General features: G+C 40.8%; 1 protein-coding gene across 1 annotated transcript in view; it reads left to right on the forward strand.

The window, feature by feature from the left end:
- Positions 1-17,630, forward strand: part of Rab4 (RAS oncogene family member Rab4) — a 34,920-nt gene extending 17,290 nt beyond the window's left edge. Inside the window, exons 5-6 of the mRNA XM_071661740.1 lie at positions 1,763-1,858; positions 13,475-17,630. Coding sequence (XP_071517841.1) covers positions 1,763-1,858; positions 13,475-13,605 — 227 coding nt within the window. The 3' untranslated portion in view covers positions 13,606-17,630. The remainder of the gene's footprint in view (positions 1-1,762; positions 1,859-13,474) is intronic.
- The last annotated feature ends 591 nt before the right edge of the window (positions 17,631-18,221 follow it).

The raw sequence follows: 18,221 nt of genomic DNA on the forward strand, positions 1-18,221 counted from the left end.
TAATACAGAACATGGAAATTCAGAAATTTTATATTTCAGAACACCTTACCATTCAGGCCTCTCTTTCATAATCCTGCTAAAGTTACTCTCTCTGATTGACTGATTTCTTCAAGTTTCTCATGTTAATCTTCCTCACTTTCCTCATTAACTGTTACAAATACTTCTTCAATCTAATCACCTAGGTCATCAGACATACTTGATAGTATTCCAGGGGTCACCATGTGAGTAGATTGATGGTCATGCATCTTTTAATGCAGGTTTTAGGGGTACTGAGGGGTGCAGAATTTTTTCCCTTGCCTTCTTGGTGATAAAAGAGACATCCATAGGCTGCCAATAATACAATACATCCACAAATTTTTAAAAAGATTTTATCCAACATTTTCCAAGATTTTTTCATTTGATGTGTACAGTCACTTGAAGGTTAAATGGGGGAGTTCATTTCATTTTGCAATAAGTTTTTACAAACTTTTGTTATTTTTTGACAGTGCTTAGTTGACACTATTGTCAAGTACTTTTCTTTATTTTTGTGTCACACCAACTTATCTATGTATTATGCTAATTTATGTTGTTTCAAAGAACTGTCTGAGTTTGCCTTCACACTTCACATTCCTGTATGCATTGAAAAGTATCACTTTCAGTGCTTTAATGTGATCCTTTGTGTTCTCCAGCACTAGTTGTACTCTCTGTATCAAATTAGTCCTGAATGTGTTGTTTGAAATAAATGAAATCTTCATCTTAGAGCAGAATTTCCATGCACATTGCTTTGCTGAGCAATTAAGTGAATGAGAAATGGAAGGTATTTACAGATGCTGTGCTGACATGTGTGAGAATAGTGTGCAGCATCCAGAAGGTGGGTGGTGTGCATTTAAGAAAACAAAGTGAGTGGTGGGATGGTGAAATTTCATTGCTAGAGAAGGAAAAAAAGAGGTGAGTGGGGATTACTTGAAGGGAAGGAGTTCAAGTGATTGAGAAATGTATAAGAGAAAGTGGCAGGAAGTCAGAAGGAAGGAGCAGGGGCCTGAAAAAGAGGGCAAGTGAAAGTGGGGTTGAGCGAGTTAAGCAAACTCCAGGATGGAAGGCGCTTAATTATGTGATAAAAGCAAAAGAACAAGTGTGAGCACCAATGAAAGGGGCAGAAATGAGCTGAAGAAGGGAAGGAGTGGATAGTATGAAGAATTGTTAAATGTGTTAAATGAAGGCAAGCAGATGGTGGGTGTATGGGTCAAGGAGATATGTGAATTGAGATTGAGAGGACCAACACAGTCGTGCTGAAATGGTTCAGGCATTTAGAAAGGATTTATGAACAGAGACTGACACACAACTTATGTTCAAGAGTTGTAAGTGCAAGAAAGAAAGAAGCAGTCACAGTTAACCATAGAGTGGATGCTAGCCACTGGTTTCAGTGTTGTGTACATGACAGCAAGAGATGGAATGTGTGCAGATTGAGAAAGATGGCTATTAAAAAAAGGCTATCTCACTTCATTGACATTTTTGTTTAAGTAGTACGTATTTCAGCGTTTTAATGAATTTAGGGTAATGTGTATCCCAGGGAATAAAATTGAACATCCCTTCCATTTTGCCATCTGTTGTGCTTGGGCCTTGGAGCCTCATTTCTGAAAAGTCATTTTCCATAAAAAGAGCATATATGCATTTAATCCACCGCATATATTGGAATTAATATGAAAAACTAACAGATAGATAAAATTGATCTTTTGATATATAATGCATTTTGATGATTGATTGATTTAACTTTTCTTCACAGAATTAATGTTTCTGGAAGCCAGTGCACTGACTGGAGAGAATGTTGAAGAGGCTTTTTTGAAGTGTGCCAAGAGTATACTTGCGAAGATAGAAACAGGTAAGTGGGAAGCTTTTGGCTTTTTCATTATATGGTTTTTTTCTGGCAGTGGCAAAAAGTCCTCAGAGAGGGTGCCCACTTTCTTCCATATATGAGAAACGAAAGAGACTAGCCTTATCAAGCAATGGGTCTTAGAATATTTTGCATGCAATCCCAGTTTCACTTCAAGTTATATGTGTATACAGATAAAATAATTGAAAAGTGCAGATGAACTTGTGAATGAAATGCCAAATGTGTACAGACATTTTAAAGAAGTTTTGTTACCATGAAATTAGAATTCCAATCTTCAGTCATAGCATTCACATATTAATCAATAACTAGTATGTTGTTGCTTGAATAGTGCTGTATTGTTCTCTGATTACGAGGTCATCTGCCTGTGAGAGGAATTTCACACTGTGGTCCTAAGGAGGTGACTGAGAGTCATTCAAGAGAAATTTAAAAGAGGTTAAGTAAGAGCTGCCCCTTGAAGGATCATCATTGATCTCAAGGATTTTAAAGGAAGAACCTTAGTGAATGACTTTGCTCCCAGCTATGAACTTGCCCTGCCATTTTTTTGTCATGTTTTTTTAGGGTGATGTCACATATCATTTGCATAAGGATGTGCTAGGGGACAGTGTCATCGACTTTGATGGTATATTTTGCCAACTATACTGTGTTGGTAGGGGATGTAGTTGGTTGAATCCAGGAAATGTTGTGAGGTCCATGTGTAGCATGCTAATGGTGTAATAGGGTCTTAAGCCATGATTTTTGGATGGGAGTAAGACATATTTGGCTTCTCATTTGTGATTTTTGAGGAATTTGGATAGTGATGATAGTATGATATTACCATGCACCCTTTTTTATGGGGCTCCTTCAACTTCATTGCAGCTTTCCACTCAAAAGCAAGGAAATGTTATACTCATTTGGAGCAAGAGTTTCTTGACACAACTATACTATATAGTCTCATGGTTTGGTGTGGTGTGGTGAAGTGTGGGTGATTCTTAGTTTTGATTATTGAATTTTCACCCACTGTTCATATTGAATGTATATTTTCACTGAAGAAAATTTCTTTTTTCATTTTTCTTTTCTTTCATACTTGATCGCCAATTCAAATGTTAGCAAGGTAGCATCAGGAACAGAGAGAGAGAGGCCACACCTGCTCACATCCATTCTCTAGCTGTCATATGTAATGCACTGAAACCACAGCTTCCTGTCCATAATGAGATTCCAATGACCTTTCCATGGTTTTCCCCGGATGCTTCACATGCCCTGGTTCGGTCCACTGACAGGATTTGGACCCCAGTATAACACATCGTTCTAATTCACACTATCCCATACATGCCTTTCACCCTCCTACATGTTCAGGCTCTTATCATTCAAAATTATTTTCACTCCTTCCTTCTCCAATTTGGTCTTCCTGTTCCCCTTGTTCCCTCAACTTCTGAAACATGTATCCTCTTCATCACCCTCTCTTCACTCTCCTCATTCATTCTCTCCTTATGTCCAGAGCATATCAGCTAACCCTCTTCAGCTCTCTCAACCATACTCTTTTTAATACCACACCTCTCTCTTACCCCTTTATTACATACTCAATCAAACCACCTCGCACCACATTTTGTCCTCATGAATTTCAGTTCCATGACATCCACCCTCTTCTGCACAGCCTTATCTATAGCCCATGCCTCACATCCATATAAAATTGTTGGGACTATTATTCTTTCAGAAATACCCATATTTGCCCTCCGACATGACATTCTATCTTTCCACACATTCTTTGGTGCCCCCAGAACTTTCACCCCCTTCTCCATCTTGTGACTCACTTGTACTTCCATGGTTCCATTTTCTGCCATGTCCACTCCAAGGTATTCAAGGCACTTCACTTTCTCAAGAATTTTTCAGTGCAAACGCACACCCCATTCACCTGCCCCTCAACCCTGCTAAACCTAATAGCGTTAATTTTCTTCACATTCACTCTCAGCTCTCTCCTTTCACACTCTCCCAAACTCAGTCACCAACTTCTGCAGTTTCTCACTCGAATTTGCCACCAGTGCTGTATCACAAGCCAGCAACAACTTACTTTCCAGGCCCTTCTTCCCCCTAAGACTGCATACTCACCCCTTTCTCCAAGGCTCTCACATTTACCTCCCTCATCACCCAGTCCATGGTGACATCACACACCCCTGCCACAGACCAACCTACACTTGGAACCATTCACTCTCCTCTCTTCCTTCTCATACACAAGCTTTACATCCTTGATAAAAACTTCTCACTACTTCTCCCACACCATATATTCTTAAGACCTTCCACAAGGCATCCCAAGCAACACTTATCATATGCTTTCTCCGGATTCATACAAACCCATCTGTTTTTTAAATTTTTCTCACACATTCTTCATAACAAACACCTGATCCACATATCCTCTGCCACTTCCGAAACCACACGCTCCTCCCTTATCTGGTGCTCTGTACATGCCTTCACCCTCTCTCATACAACTTATGGGGTATACTCAACAAACCATTAACTCTGTAGTTTGAACACTCACCTTTATACACTGGTGCTATACATGCATTCCACCAATCCTCAAGCACCCCACCAGTGAACAACACAGTCAACCTCTTTCTTATAAATTCATCTTTAATACCGTCCGCTCCAGCTGCCTTGCCACGTTTCATCTTACATAAGGCTTTCATCACCAAATCACTCTCCATGGCTCTCTCACTTCACATGCCACCATGAACAAAACATGCTACATCTGCCACTCTATCATCAAACATCTTTAATAATCATTCAGAATGCTCACTCCATCTCCTCCTACTACATTACTGGCTTTTATCACTCTCCCTTTTGCCCCCTTCACTGATGTTCCTATTTGAACTCTTGTCTTTCACACATTATTTACTGCCCAAAACATTGTATGTATATATTTTCCCTCTTAGGCACAGTCCTCAGTTTTTAACGCTACCTCGCTAATGTGGGAAATGGCAGATAAGTATGAAAAGAAAAAAAACAGCGACAAAGTGTTAGTGAGAGGACAAGAGCAAGGGAAGGAGTAGCACCACTCCTGAAAAAGGAGTTGTGGGAGTATGTGATAGAGTGTAAGAAAGTAAATTCTAGATTGATATGAGTAAAACTGAAAGTTGATGGAGAGAGATGGGTGATTATTGGTGCATATGCACCTGGGCATGAGAAGAAAGATCATGAGAGGCAAGTGTTTTGGGAGCAGCTGAATGAGTGTGTTAGTGGTTTTGATGCACAAGACTGTGTTATAGTGATGGGTGATTTGAATGCAAAGGTGAGTAATGTGGCAGTTGAGGGAATAATTGGTATACATGGGGTGTTTAGTGTTGTAAATGGAAATGGTGAAGAGCTTGTAGAATTATGTGCTGAAAAAGGACTGGTGATTGGGAATACCTGGTTTAAAAAGCGAGATATACATAATGGTGATTGGGAATACCTGGTTTAAAAAGCGAGATATACATAAGTACACATATGTAAGTAGGAGAGATGGCCAGAGAGCGTTATTGGATTACTTGTTAATTGATAGGCATGCAAAAGAGAGACTTTTGGATGTTAATGTGTTGAGAGGTGCAACTGGAGGGATGTCTGATCATTATCTTGTAGAGGCGAAGGTGAAGATTTGTAGAGGTTTTCAGAAAAGGAGAGAGAATGTTGGGGTGAAGAGAGTGGTGAGAGTAAGTGAGCTTGGGAAGGAGACTTGTGTGAGGAAGTACCAGGAGAGACTGAATACAGAATGGAAAAAGGTGAGAACAAAGGAGGTAAGGGGAGTGGGGGAGGAATGAGATGTATTTAGGGAAGCAGTCATGGCTTGCGCAAAAAATGCTTGTAGCATGAGAAGCGTGGGAGGTGGGCAGATTAGAAAGGGTAGTGAGTGGTGGGATGAAGAAGTAAGATTATTAGTGAAAGAGAAGAGAGAGGCATTTGGACGATTTTTGCAGGGAAAAAATGCAAATGAGTGGGAGATGTATAAAAGAAAGAGGCAGGAGGTCAAGAGAAAGGTGCAAGAGGTGAAAAAGAGGGCAAATGAGAGTTGGGATGAGAGAGTATCATTAAATTTTAGGGAGAATAAAAAGATGTTTTGGAAGGAGGTAAATAAAGTGCATAAGACAGGGGAGCATATGGGAACTTCAGTGAAGGGGGCTAATGGGGAGATAATAACATGTAGTGGTGATGTGAGAAGGAGATGGAGTGAGTATTTTGAAGGTTTGTTGAATGTGTTTGATGATAGAGTGGCAGATATAGGGTGTTTTGGTCGAGGTGGTGTGCAGAGTGAGAGGGTTAGGGAAAATGATTTGGTAAACAGAGAAGAGGTAGTAAAAGCTTTGCGAAAGATGAAAGCCGGCAAGGCAGCAGGTTTGGATGGTATTGCAGTGGAATTTATTAAAAAAGGGGGTGACTGTATTGTTGACTGGTTGGTAAGGTTATTTAATGTATGTATGATTCATGGTGAGGTGCCTGAGGATTGGCAGAATGCTTGCATAGTGCCATTGTACAAAGGCAAAGGGGATAAGAGAGTGCTCAAATTACAGAGGTATAAGTTTGTTGAGTATCCCTGGTAAATTATATGGGAGGGTATTGATTGAGAGGGTGAAGGTATGTACAGAGCATCAGACTGGGGAAGAGCAGTGTGGTTTCAGAAGTGGTAGAGGATGTGTGGATCAGGTGTTTGCTTTGAAGAATGTATGTGAGAAATACTTAGAAAAGCAAATGGATTTGTATGTAGCATTTATGGATCTGTAGAAGGCATATGATAGAGTTGATAGAGATGCTCTGTGGAAGGTATTAAGAATATATGGTGTGGAAGGCAAGTTGTTAAAAGCAGTGAAAAGTTTTTATTGAGGATGTAAGGCATGTGTACTTGTAGGAAGAGAGGAAAGTGATTGGTTCTCAGTGAATGTAGATTTGCGGCAGGGGTGTGTGATGTGTCCATGGTTGTTTAATTTGTTTATGGATGGGGTTGTTAGGGAGGTAAATGCAAGAGTTTTGGTAAGAGGGGCAAGTATGCAGTCTGTTGTGGATGAGAGAGCTTGGGAAGTGAGTCAGTTGTTGTTCGCTGATGATACAGCGCTGGTGGCTGATTCATGTGAGAAACTGCAGAAGCTGGTGACCGAGTTTGGTAAAGTGTGTGAAAGAAGAAAGTTAAGAGTAAATGTGAATAAGAGCAAGATTATTAGGTACAGTAGGGTTTAGGGTCAAGTCAGTTGGGAGGTAAGTTTGAATGGAGAAGAACTGGAGGAAGTAAAGTGTTTTAGATATCTGGGAGTGGATCTGAAAGCGGATGGAACCATGGAAGCGGAAGTGAATCATAGGGTGGGGGAGGGGGCGAAAATTCTGGGAGCCTTGAAGAATGTTTGGAAGTCGAGAACATTATCTCGGAAAGCAAAAATGGGTAGGTTTGAAGGAATGGTGGTTCCAACAATGTTGTATGGTTGCGAGGCGTGGGCTATGGATAGAGTTGTGCGCAGGAGGGTGGATGTGCTGGAAATGAGATGTTTGAGGACAATATGTGGTGTGAGGTGGTTTGATCGACTAAGTAATGTAAGGGTGAGAGAGATGTGTGGAAATGAAAAGAGTGTGGTTGAGAGAGCAGAAGAGGGTGTTTTGAAATGGTTTGATCACATGGAGAGAATGAGAGAGGAAAGATTGACAAAGAGGATATATGTGTCAGAGGTGGAGGGAACGAGGAGAAGTGGGAGACCAAATTGGAGGTGGAAAGATGTAGTGAAAAAGATTTTGAGTGATCGGGGCCTGAACATGCAGGAGGGTGAAAGGCGTGCAAGGAATAAAGTGAATTGGCACGATGTGGTATACCGGGGTCGACGTGCTGTCAATGGATTGAACCAGGGCATGTGAAGCATCTAGGGTAAACCATGGAAAGTTGTGTGGGGCCTGGATGTGGAAAGGGAGCTGTGGTTTTGGTGCATTATTACATGACAGCTAGAGACTGAGTGTGAACGAATGTGGCCTTTGTTATCTTTTCCCTAGCACTACCTCGCACACATGAGGGGGGAGGGGGATGTTATTCCATGTGTGGTGAGGTGGCGATGGGAATAAATAAAGGCAGACTATGAATTATGTACATGTGTATATATGTATAAGTCTTTGTGTGTATATATATGTGTACATTGAGATGTATAGGTATGTATATTTGCATGTGTGGACGTGTATGTATATACATGTGTATGTGGGTGGGTTGGGCCATTCTTTCGTCTGTTTCCTTGCGCTACCTCGCTAACGCAGAAGGCAGCAACAAAGCAAAATAAATAAAGAAATAAATAAATAACTTAGAAAAGCAAATGGATTTGTATGTAGCATTTATGTATCTGGAGAAAGCATATGATAGAGTTGATAGAGATGCTCTGTGGAAGGTATTAAGAATGTATGGTGTGGGAGGCAAGTTGTAAGAAGCAGTGAAAAGTTTTTATCAAGGGTGTAAGGCATGTGTATGAGTAGGAAGAGAGGAAAGTGATTGGTTCTCAGTGAATGTAAGTTTACGGCAGGGGTGCGTGGAGTCTCCATGGTTGTTTAATTTGTTTATGGACGGGGTTGTTAGGGAGATGAATGGAAGAGTTTCGGGGAGATGGGCAAGTATGCAGTCTGTGGTGGATGAGAGAGCTTGGGAAGTGAGTCAGCTGATGTTCGCTGATGATACAGTGCTTGGCTTATTCAGGTGAGAAACTGCAGAAGTTGGTGACTGAGTTTGGTAAAGTGTGTGAAAGAAGGAAGCTGAGAGTAAATGTGAATAAGAGCAAGGTTATTAGGTACAGTAGGGTTGAGGGACAACTCAATTGGGAGGTAAGTTTGAATGGAGAAAAACTGGAGGAAGTGGAGTGTTTTAGCTATCTGGGAGTGGATTTGGCAGCGGATGGAACCATGGAAGTGGAAGTGAGTCACAGGGTGGGGGAGGGGGCGAAAGTTCTGGGAGCGTTGAAAAATGTGTGGAAGGCAAGAATATTATCTCGGAAAGCAAAAATGGGTATGTTTGAATGAATGGTGGTTCCAACCATGTTATATGGTTGTGAGGCGTGAGCTATAGATAGAGTTGTGCGGAGGAGAGTGAATGTCTTGGAAATGAGATGTTTGAGGACAGTATGTGGTGTGAGGTGGTTTGATTAAGTAATGAAATGGTAATAAAAACGAGTGTGATTGAGAGAGCAGAAGAGGGTGTATTTAAATGGTTAGGACACATGGAGAGAATGATTGAGGAAAGGTTGACAAAGAGGATATATGTGTCAGAGTTGGAGGGAACGAGGAGAAGTGGGAGACCAAATTGGAGTTGGAAGGATGGAGTGAAAAAGATTTTGAGCAATCAGTGCCTGAACATGAAGGAGGGTGAAAGGTGTGCAAGGAATAGAGTGAATTGGAACGGTGTGGTATACTGTGGTCGACATGCTGTCACTGGATTGAACCAGGGCATGTGAAGCGTCTGGGGTAAATCATGGAAAGTTTGTGGTGCTTGGATGTGGAAAGGGAGCTGTGGTTTCAGTGCATTATCCATGACAGCTAGAGACTGAATGTGAATGAAGGTGGCCTTTGTTGTCTTTTCCTAGTGCTACCTTGTGCACATGTGGGGAGAGGGTTTTGTCATTTCATGTGTGGCAGGGTGGCGATGGAAATGAATAAGGGCAGACAGTATGAATTATGTAAATGCGTATATATGTATATGTCTGTATGTATATATATGTATACGTTGAGATGTATAGGTATTTATATGTACGTGTGTAGACGTGTATGTATATATGTATGTATGTGGGTGGGTTAGGCCATTCTTTTGTCTGTTTCCTTGTGCTGCCTTGCTCACACGGGAGACAGTGACAAAGTATAATAGAAAAAATAAAGATATTATATCATATATATTTTGCTTTGTCGCTGTCTCCCGCGCCTGCGAGGTAGCGCAAGGAAACAGACGAAAGAAATGGCCCAACCCACCCCCACACACATGTACACACACACACGTCCACACACGCAACATACACACCCACACATGCCTACGTACACACATACACACACAGACACACACACATGCACACAATTCACACTGTCTGCCCCTACTCACCCCCATCGCCACCCCACCACACAAGGAATAACATCCCCCTCCCCCCTCATGTGCGCGAGGCAGCGCCAGGAAAAGACAACAAAGGCCCCACTCGCTCACACTCAGCCCGAAACCACAGCTCCCTTTCCACATCCAGGCCCCACAGAACTTTCCATGGTTTACCCCAGACGCTTCACATGCCCTGATTCAATCCATTGACAGCATGTCGACCCCGGTATACCACATCGAACCAATTCACTCTATTCCTTGCCCGCCTTTCACCCTCTTGCATGTTCAGGCCCCGATCACTCAAAATCTTTTTCACTCCATCTTTCCACCTCCAATTTGGTCTCCCACTTCTCCTCATTCCCTCCACCTCCGACACATATATCCTCTTTGTCAATCTTTCTTCACTCATTCTCTCCATGTGCCCAAACCATTTCAAAACACCCTCTTCTGCTCTCTCAACCACGCTCTTTTTATTTCCACACATTTCTCTTACCCTTGCATTACTTACTCGATCAAACCACCTCACATCACTTATTGTCCTCAAACATCTCATTTCCAGCACATCCACCCTCCTGCGCACAACTCTATCCATAGCCCATGCCTCGCAACCATACAACATTGTTGGAACCACTATTCCTTCAAACATACCCATTTTTGCTTTCCGAGATAATGTTCTCGACTTCCACACATTCTTCAAGGCTCCCAGGATTTTCACCCCCTCCCCCACTCTATGATTCACTTCTGCTTCCATGGTTCCATCCACTCCCAGATATCTAAAACACTTTACTTCCTCCACTTTTTCTCCATTCAAACTTACCTCCCAGTTGACTTGACCCTCAACCCTACTGTACCTAATAACCTTGCTCTTATTCGCATTTACTCTTAACTTTCTTCTTTCACACACTTTACCAAACTCAGTCACCAGCTTCTGCAGTTTCTCACATGAATCAGCCACCAGCGCTGTATCATCAGCAAACAACAACTGACCCACTTCCCAAGCTCTCTCATCCCCAACAGACATCACACTTGCCCCTCTTTCCAAAACTCTTGCATTCACCTCCCTAACAACCCCATCCATAAACAAATTAAACAACCATGGAGACATCACACACCCCTGCCGCAAACCTACATTCACTGAGAACCAATCACTTTCCTGTTTGTTTATTTATTATTCCTATTTATTTATTTATTATACTTTGTCGCTGTCTCCTGCATTAGCGAGGTAGTGCGAGGAAACAGACGAAAGAATGTCCCAACCCATCCACATACACATGTATATACATACACGTCCACACACGCACATATACATACCTATACATCTCAACATATACATATATATACACACACAGACATATACATATATACGCATGTACATAATTCATACTGTCTGCCCTTATTCATTTCCGTCGCCACCCCGCCACACATGAAATGACAACTCCCTCTCCCCACATGTGCGCAAGGTAGTACTAGGAAAAGACAACAAAGGCCACATTCATTCACACTCAGTCTCTAGCTGTCATGTATAATGCACCGAAACCACAGCTCCCTTTCCACATCCTGGCACCGCAAAACTTTCCATGGTTTACCCCAGATGCTTCACATGCCCTGGTTCAATCCATTGACAGCACGTTGACCCCGGTATACTACATCATTCCAATTCACTCTATTTCTTGCACGCCTTTCACCCTTCTGCATATTCAGGCCCCGGTCACTCAAAATCTTTTTCACTCCATCCTTCCACCTCCAATTTGGTCTCCCACTTTTCGTTCCCTCCACCTCTGACACATATATCCTCTTTGTCAATCTTTCTTCACTCATTCTCTGCATGTGACCAAAATATTATAATTTTTTTTTATTATTATTATACATAGTCAGTTTCCTGTGTTAGCAAGGTTGTACCAGGAAACAGACGAAGAATGGCCCATCCACTCGCACATGTATATATATATAAATGTCCACACACACTCACACACACACACACACACATATACACATGTACATATTCCTACTTGCTTGCCTTTATTCATTCTTGATCCTACCCCACCCCACAGGAAATAACATCAGTACCCCCTGCTTCAGCAAGGTAACACGAGGAAAACAAACAAAAAGGGCCACATTCATTCACACTCAACCTCTAGGGGAGAAAGAATTCTTCCCACATATTCTCCGTATTCCCCTTGTGTTGTAGAAGGCAACTAAAGGGGGCTGGAAACCCCCCTCCTTGTATTTAAATTTCTCAGAAGAGAAACAGAATATATATACTTGATCAAACGACCTCCCCACACAACATATTGTTCTCAAACTATTCATTTCCAACACTTCCACCCTCCTCCATACAAATCTGTCTATAGCCCATGCTTCGCTCCCATATAACATTGGAACTACTATTCCTTCAAACATACCCATTTTTGCTCTCTCAGATAATGTTCTCTCCTTCCACACATTCTTCATCACTCCCAAAACCTTTGCCCCTCCCCCACCTTGTGACTCACTCCCTAGAACTAGGGGAGAAAGAATACTTCCCATGTATTCTCTGCATGTCATAAAAGGCGACTCAAATGGGAGGGAGTGAGGAACATGAAATCCCCCAGCCCCATTTTTACTTTTCCAAAGAAGGAACAGAGAAGAGGGCCAAGTGAGGATATTCCCTATAAGGCTCAGACCTCTGTTCTTAATGCTGCCTCGCTAATGCGGGAAATGGCGAATATTTATGAAAAAAAAACATATGTATGTAATGAAATGGATTTTTGTAGGGTTTCAAAGAAAGTAGATACTTGACAGCCATAGATATTCATCTCCTGTGCATTGAAACAAAATTACTTAAAATACAAACTCACCACAACATGCTTGGCTCTTAGTCCTTTGTAGCAACATTAAAACTCCCCCACTCAAATCACCTCATAACCAATCATCAGCCCCTTGATGTAAAGAAAATAGCTTCCCTTGCTTCTCAGCTCATTATCTTATACTTATCCATCTCTCCAATATTACAAACATCTCAACAACATATTGCAAGACCCCTTATACCGAGGATGCACCTTCCATACTGAAGACAGTGAACATGTGATTACCATTTATCTTGCAGTCATCCCAGAAGGACATACATGCTAAATTGTTGCACTTCTATACATTTGGGCCCACCCATTGGACACTGCCAGCTTCTTAAGCATTTTGGGAGCCCCTTAGAGGAGAATCCTTGGATATGATAGAATAGGGTATATATGAATGTCTGTATCTCTCTATGCATATCTAATATGATAGTTTCACTGAATATCCATCCTGTGACTTTGTCTGTTTTGATCTGTGAATTATTGTTAGGAGTTGTCTACTTGAACTTTCAGTCTAACCTCATCTAAATGGTACAGCAGGCTCTGTGGACTGAATACTAGTGTACAATTGTCATTTTGTAAGATAATTTATTAAGGTATTGTAGAATAGTATCTCGTCAGTCAAAACACAGAGACATTAGTCATACTATAACAAGACTGACAGGTGGAGATTTCTTTCCACAGAGTTTATGTAGGCTTAAAGTCACTCTTATCTTGCCATTGTGTCTAAACAATGATTTTTTGCAGGTGAACTGGACCCAGAGAGGATTGGCTCTGGGATCCAATATGGAGATGCCACTCTCCGTCGCCTTAATCGAGCAAATAACCAGCGACCTAAAGCTGGAGCAGAATGCATGGGCTCATCCTGTAGGATTTGAAGGATGTCTTTAGGGTTATGATATAAAGTTTACGTAATGATTTGCTGTATGGCTTGGTTATTCATGACATCTTTGGCAGACTGCTTAATGATGTCTAATTTGGTAAGTGTAACCAAGTGTATTACTATGTTCTTTACTTATTTTAAGTTATTGTAGAGATTTTACCAAATCATTATTTTATGGCTCAATGACTCATGAATGTTTTGGCAGTCTGCTTAATGTTATCTAATTTTGTAAGTGTATCCAATTGTATGACTGCAGTCATCATTGTAGAGAAGTACTTTGGCTCCTTAGACTATATAACTTTCCTTTTTTTTTTCAGTTTTACATTCATTTTAACCATTTTCCCAAAATGAATTTTATTTTGCTGTTTATTTCAGGAAAAGAGATTTTATTGTAAATAGATTAAGTTTAGGATTTTCAAACTCGATTCTCATCAGTGGTCTCATGGCCCAGGTTTTCAAAAATGATTTTAAAAGAGAACCTCACAAATAGAAATTTCTTCAACTGTAAACTGCAAAAATTGAATATGATATTTTTATGAACTTCTTCAAACCTGGTATTTGAATGCTGTGGTCAAAATTTAGTTGTAGATTAAGTGAAATTTTTTAACTACTTTGCATGAAAAGTTATTGCTATTATACACAGCTAAGCATGATGTTTATGGCAGAGGGAAATAATCTGGATCAAACTCCACATATAAGAATTTTGAAGATTGGCATTTAACAGTATCATGTTCTAAAAATTTAGTGGTAAATAGTGAGAGAAAGACAAAGTAGCCTTTCAGGTTTTCATTTTGAAAGTGATAAGGAGATACATACATAATTACTGCTCATGCATCTCTTTCATCTCACATGTACACAGACCATAGATATGTAGATATGCAGTGTTAATTGCAGATTCACAAATCATTATCCATCACTCAAGTCCAGCCTGTCATTGATGCAGATACCAAGAAAATAGAGCCACTTAAGGAACCCATGACTAGTTACCTTTGTCACATGCTAACATGTTTTCTGCACATATATACTAATAGCTAAATGGTACAACAAACTAAACAGATTTAATTATTACTGACTGATGGAAATGATTGATTTTCCAAATGCATTGTATTATTACGATTATTATTTTTTCTCTTTTTTGCATTTGTTTAACATTTATTACGTTAGCAAGGTAGCAGGAGGAACAGATGAAGGCTGCATTCACTCACATCCTTTCTTTATCTGTCATGTGTAGTGCCGCAAAACCACAGCCTCCTATTCAGGACAAGGCCCACATTATTATTATCATTATTATTATCATTATTGATTGCTGTGTAGTCAGCCAGGACTTAGGTGGTTGTCAAGTTGCACTCCTTGCTGTCCTTTCTTTCTGCCTCACCTACTTGTGGAGTGCTAACATTCTGTCTGCAAACATACAGTCGCTCCTTGTCACACATAGCACTTGACAACACTTAACTCTCACAGCTCATTCCTCATAACTAGATTTTCTTGCAGTGAGCACCATGCACTAACCCTGCCTTTTGGCAAAAAGATAGGAGCGCTAGATAGAAGTGGTCTGTTTATTATTATATCTGATGTCCGTTCCTTCTGGTAACTCCCATCAGGGGGGGTGGCCGTGGCAAAAGAATCTCCACTTATCGTTATCCTTACTGCCTCCCACACAAATGTTATTTAACGCATTCTTCCACCATTTTTCTCCACCCAATAGTTTTGCACAGTATTTCTCCATGTCACAGGTGGTCTTCCTCCCACACCAACCCCTTTGATTGTACTATCATGCATTCTTGTAGATTCCCTGTCTCGCATTCTTTCCACATTCTCAAACCACCTCAAAGTATTTAATTTCATTTGTACTATCATGCACTCTCCTTGTTGACTCCCTGTCTTGCATTCTTTCCACATGCCCAAACCACCTCAGAGTATTACATTTCAACTACTTTACCACTTTACAGTTCATTCCTTTTGCATTCCCTGCCATACGACATCTCGCATACACCCCTTCATTTCTTTCTTCATTCTGTCTGGTCATACCACATGTTCCTCTCACATAGCTCATTTCCACAGCCTGGATTCTTGACATCTATGACTCATTTCATGTCCATGTTTTAGCTGCCTAGGTCAAGGTTAGGAGGACTGTACTGTCCCTTAATTCTTTCTTCACTTCAGTTGATAGGAATATTAGACAGGGGCATTTGGTAGAAACATTAGGTAGAAATAGTAGGTGGGAGCATTTGGTAAAAGCAGTAGGTTGGAACATTAGGTGTATGCGTGAGGTAGTAGTAGTCAATAGGAACATTAGGTAGAACCCTCTGAAAACATGGTGCTGGAGGTCTCCCCTGCCGGTGGCTTGATAAGGGCGAGGCATTAAATGCTACTGGGATTCACCAGTAATGGAGACCCTTTGCCATGGCCACCCCCTCGAGGGAGTTTCAAAAAAAGGGAATGGGCATCAGAGAAATAGGTAGATAAATCAGACTATTGCCCATACATAGTACATTTGTCCAGTAAACCCATTCTTATTCATGATTCTCACTTTCTGAATGTTCAGGCCCCAGTACCCTGAACCACATTCATTCCATTCTTTTATCTCCTTAATCTCCCATTCCTCCTTGCTCCCTCAACTTCTGATACACAAATCTTCTGTCAGTGTTTTGTTTTCCATGTGTCTGACCCTTTTCAGCAGCCTCTGGTCATCTTTCCCAATGAGACTATGCTTACTATCAGATCTCTTGCTTATAATGTAAGTCCTTATATGATCATCCCAAAGCCCACATACCTTACCATAGGGTTTCCTAGGGAGTAGTTCCTTCTCCACTCTTCAGTTTCTTCCTACATAACCTTCCATCGCCTCTTGCAGACCACAGTTTGAAAGCCCTCTCATATGCAAATAATCTCAGAAGAACAATACCATGACTGTTAAAGCAGCAACAAGCATGCAACAGTAGATCAAACACTTAGAACACTGAATCACTCAAAATAGACAAACAGAAGTTTTTCAAAGCATTCTTAACCCAGACAGACATGAATCGAACCTGCATCCTTCCATATCCCAGAATGGTCAGCTATTCCCTTCAGCAGATTTTTAAGCCATACTGGGCATCACATATTACACACACATGACTTACATTCCCAACACCAAAGACATAATGCAAAGTCCATAAACAAGTCAAATGCCCACAGACAAGAAAAAGGATCGCTTAGTACCCTTTACAAACAATTCATTTGTTCCACCATAAACTGTGCTTCACCTGCCTGGTCATCCACCATGTCAAAAGAAAATATAACAAAACAAAGCTCTCAGAAAAATCCCCTTGTAATCACAAACACTTAACACCTGCATAACAAAACAGAAACACTACTCACAATGCAATCTCATCTCGGTATGCTTAGTATTCAGCTCTGTAACAGCAGTAAGCCCTTTCCATCCAGACCACTGCATAACCAATCACCAAACCTCAAGTTTAACCTGTACATGACATTGACAGAACACACACACTGAGATGACTTGATAACCACTAACCGAGCTTCCAGGCATTGTGCTCTTGCCGCATTACATTTTTTGAGATAAATACGGCAGAACAATTTTTCTTAAAAAAAGATATACAAATTTTTTTTCTAAATTCTGGTTGTAAATTCATGTATTGTGTATGTAATGTATGGGAACTTCACGGGGGTGCACATATATAGTGTACGTTCTCATTGCACCCACAAGCACTAATGCTGCAGTGTACAAAATAACGGTCAGACATCGGTCAATTTCTGACTATTTCGCAGAAGTGACTGCACAGATTGCTGCATGGATGGCCTTACCGTCTGATCGTATCTTTAGCTTGTGTAACCAGGCTGATCCTACTCCAAGGTCAGGCCCTCCTGAGGCTTCAAAAAGTCAGGAAAAATTATCATGTATATAAGTGGATAAGAAATTACTAGTTTCCCACCATAAGTTACATTGTCACATCAGTGTATTTGGGCCCTGACCATTAAGTTACAAGGATAAAATGAACTACTATGTATAAACCCGATCCTTTCCTGCAGAATTTAGTGCGTCTAATCTCTAACAAACCAGTGCAAATGTCTTATTACCATTACAAATGCCAAATCATGACTAAAGTGATATAATAATGAAAATCAGTTTGACAATGACCAATTCATAATGGAAGAGTTTGAAGAGGTCAAAAAGTTTCAGCCATCCCCTACATGGGAAAGCTTCATCCTAATGTTTTGGCTTGCCGTTGTTCATATAGTTGTGCTAAAAAAAAACAGTTGTCATCAAGAAAAGTTCAGTGAAAGATAAGGTGAGATGTCTTTATTGTCAGATTGCATACATGATACAAAATGAAATTCTCTATGGCTAGAAGCTCATTTCAAGGATAAAAAGTATAAGAATTATATAACAGGAGTTGTGGGATTATGTGATAAGAGTGTAAGAAAGTAAGCTCTAGATTGATATGGGTAAAACTGAAAGTGGATGGAGAGAGATGGGAGATTATTGGTGCCTATGCACCTGGGCATGAGAAGAAAGATTATGAAAGGCAAGTGTTTTGGGAGCAGCTGAGTGAGTGTGTTAGTGGTGTTGATGCTCAAGACCGGGTTATAGTGATGGGTGATTTGAAT

This window comes from Panulirus ornatus, chromosome 5 (assembly GCF_036320965.1).
Source record: "Panulirus ornatus isolate Po-2019 chromosome 5, ASM3632096v1, whole genome shotgun sequence".
In the NCBI taxonomy this organism is placed as follows: Eukaryota; Metazoa; Arthropoda; class Malacostraca; order Decapoda; family Palinuridae; genus Panulirus; species Panulirus ornatus.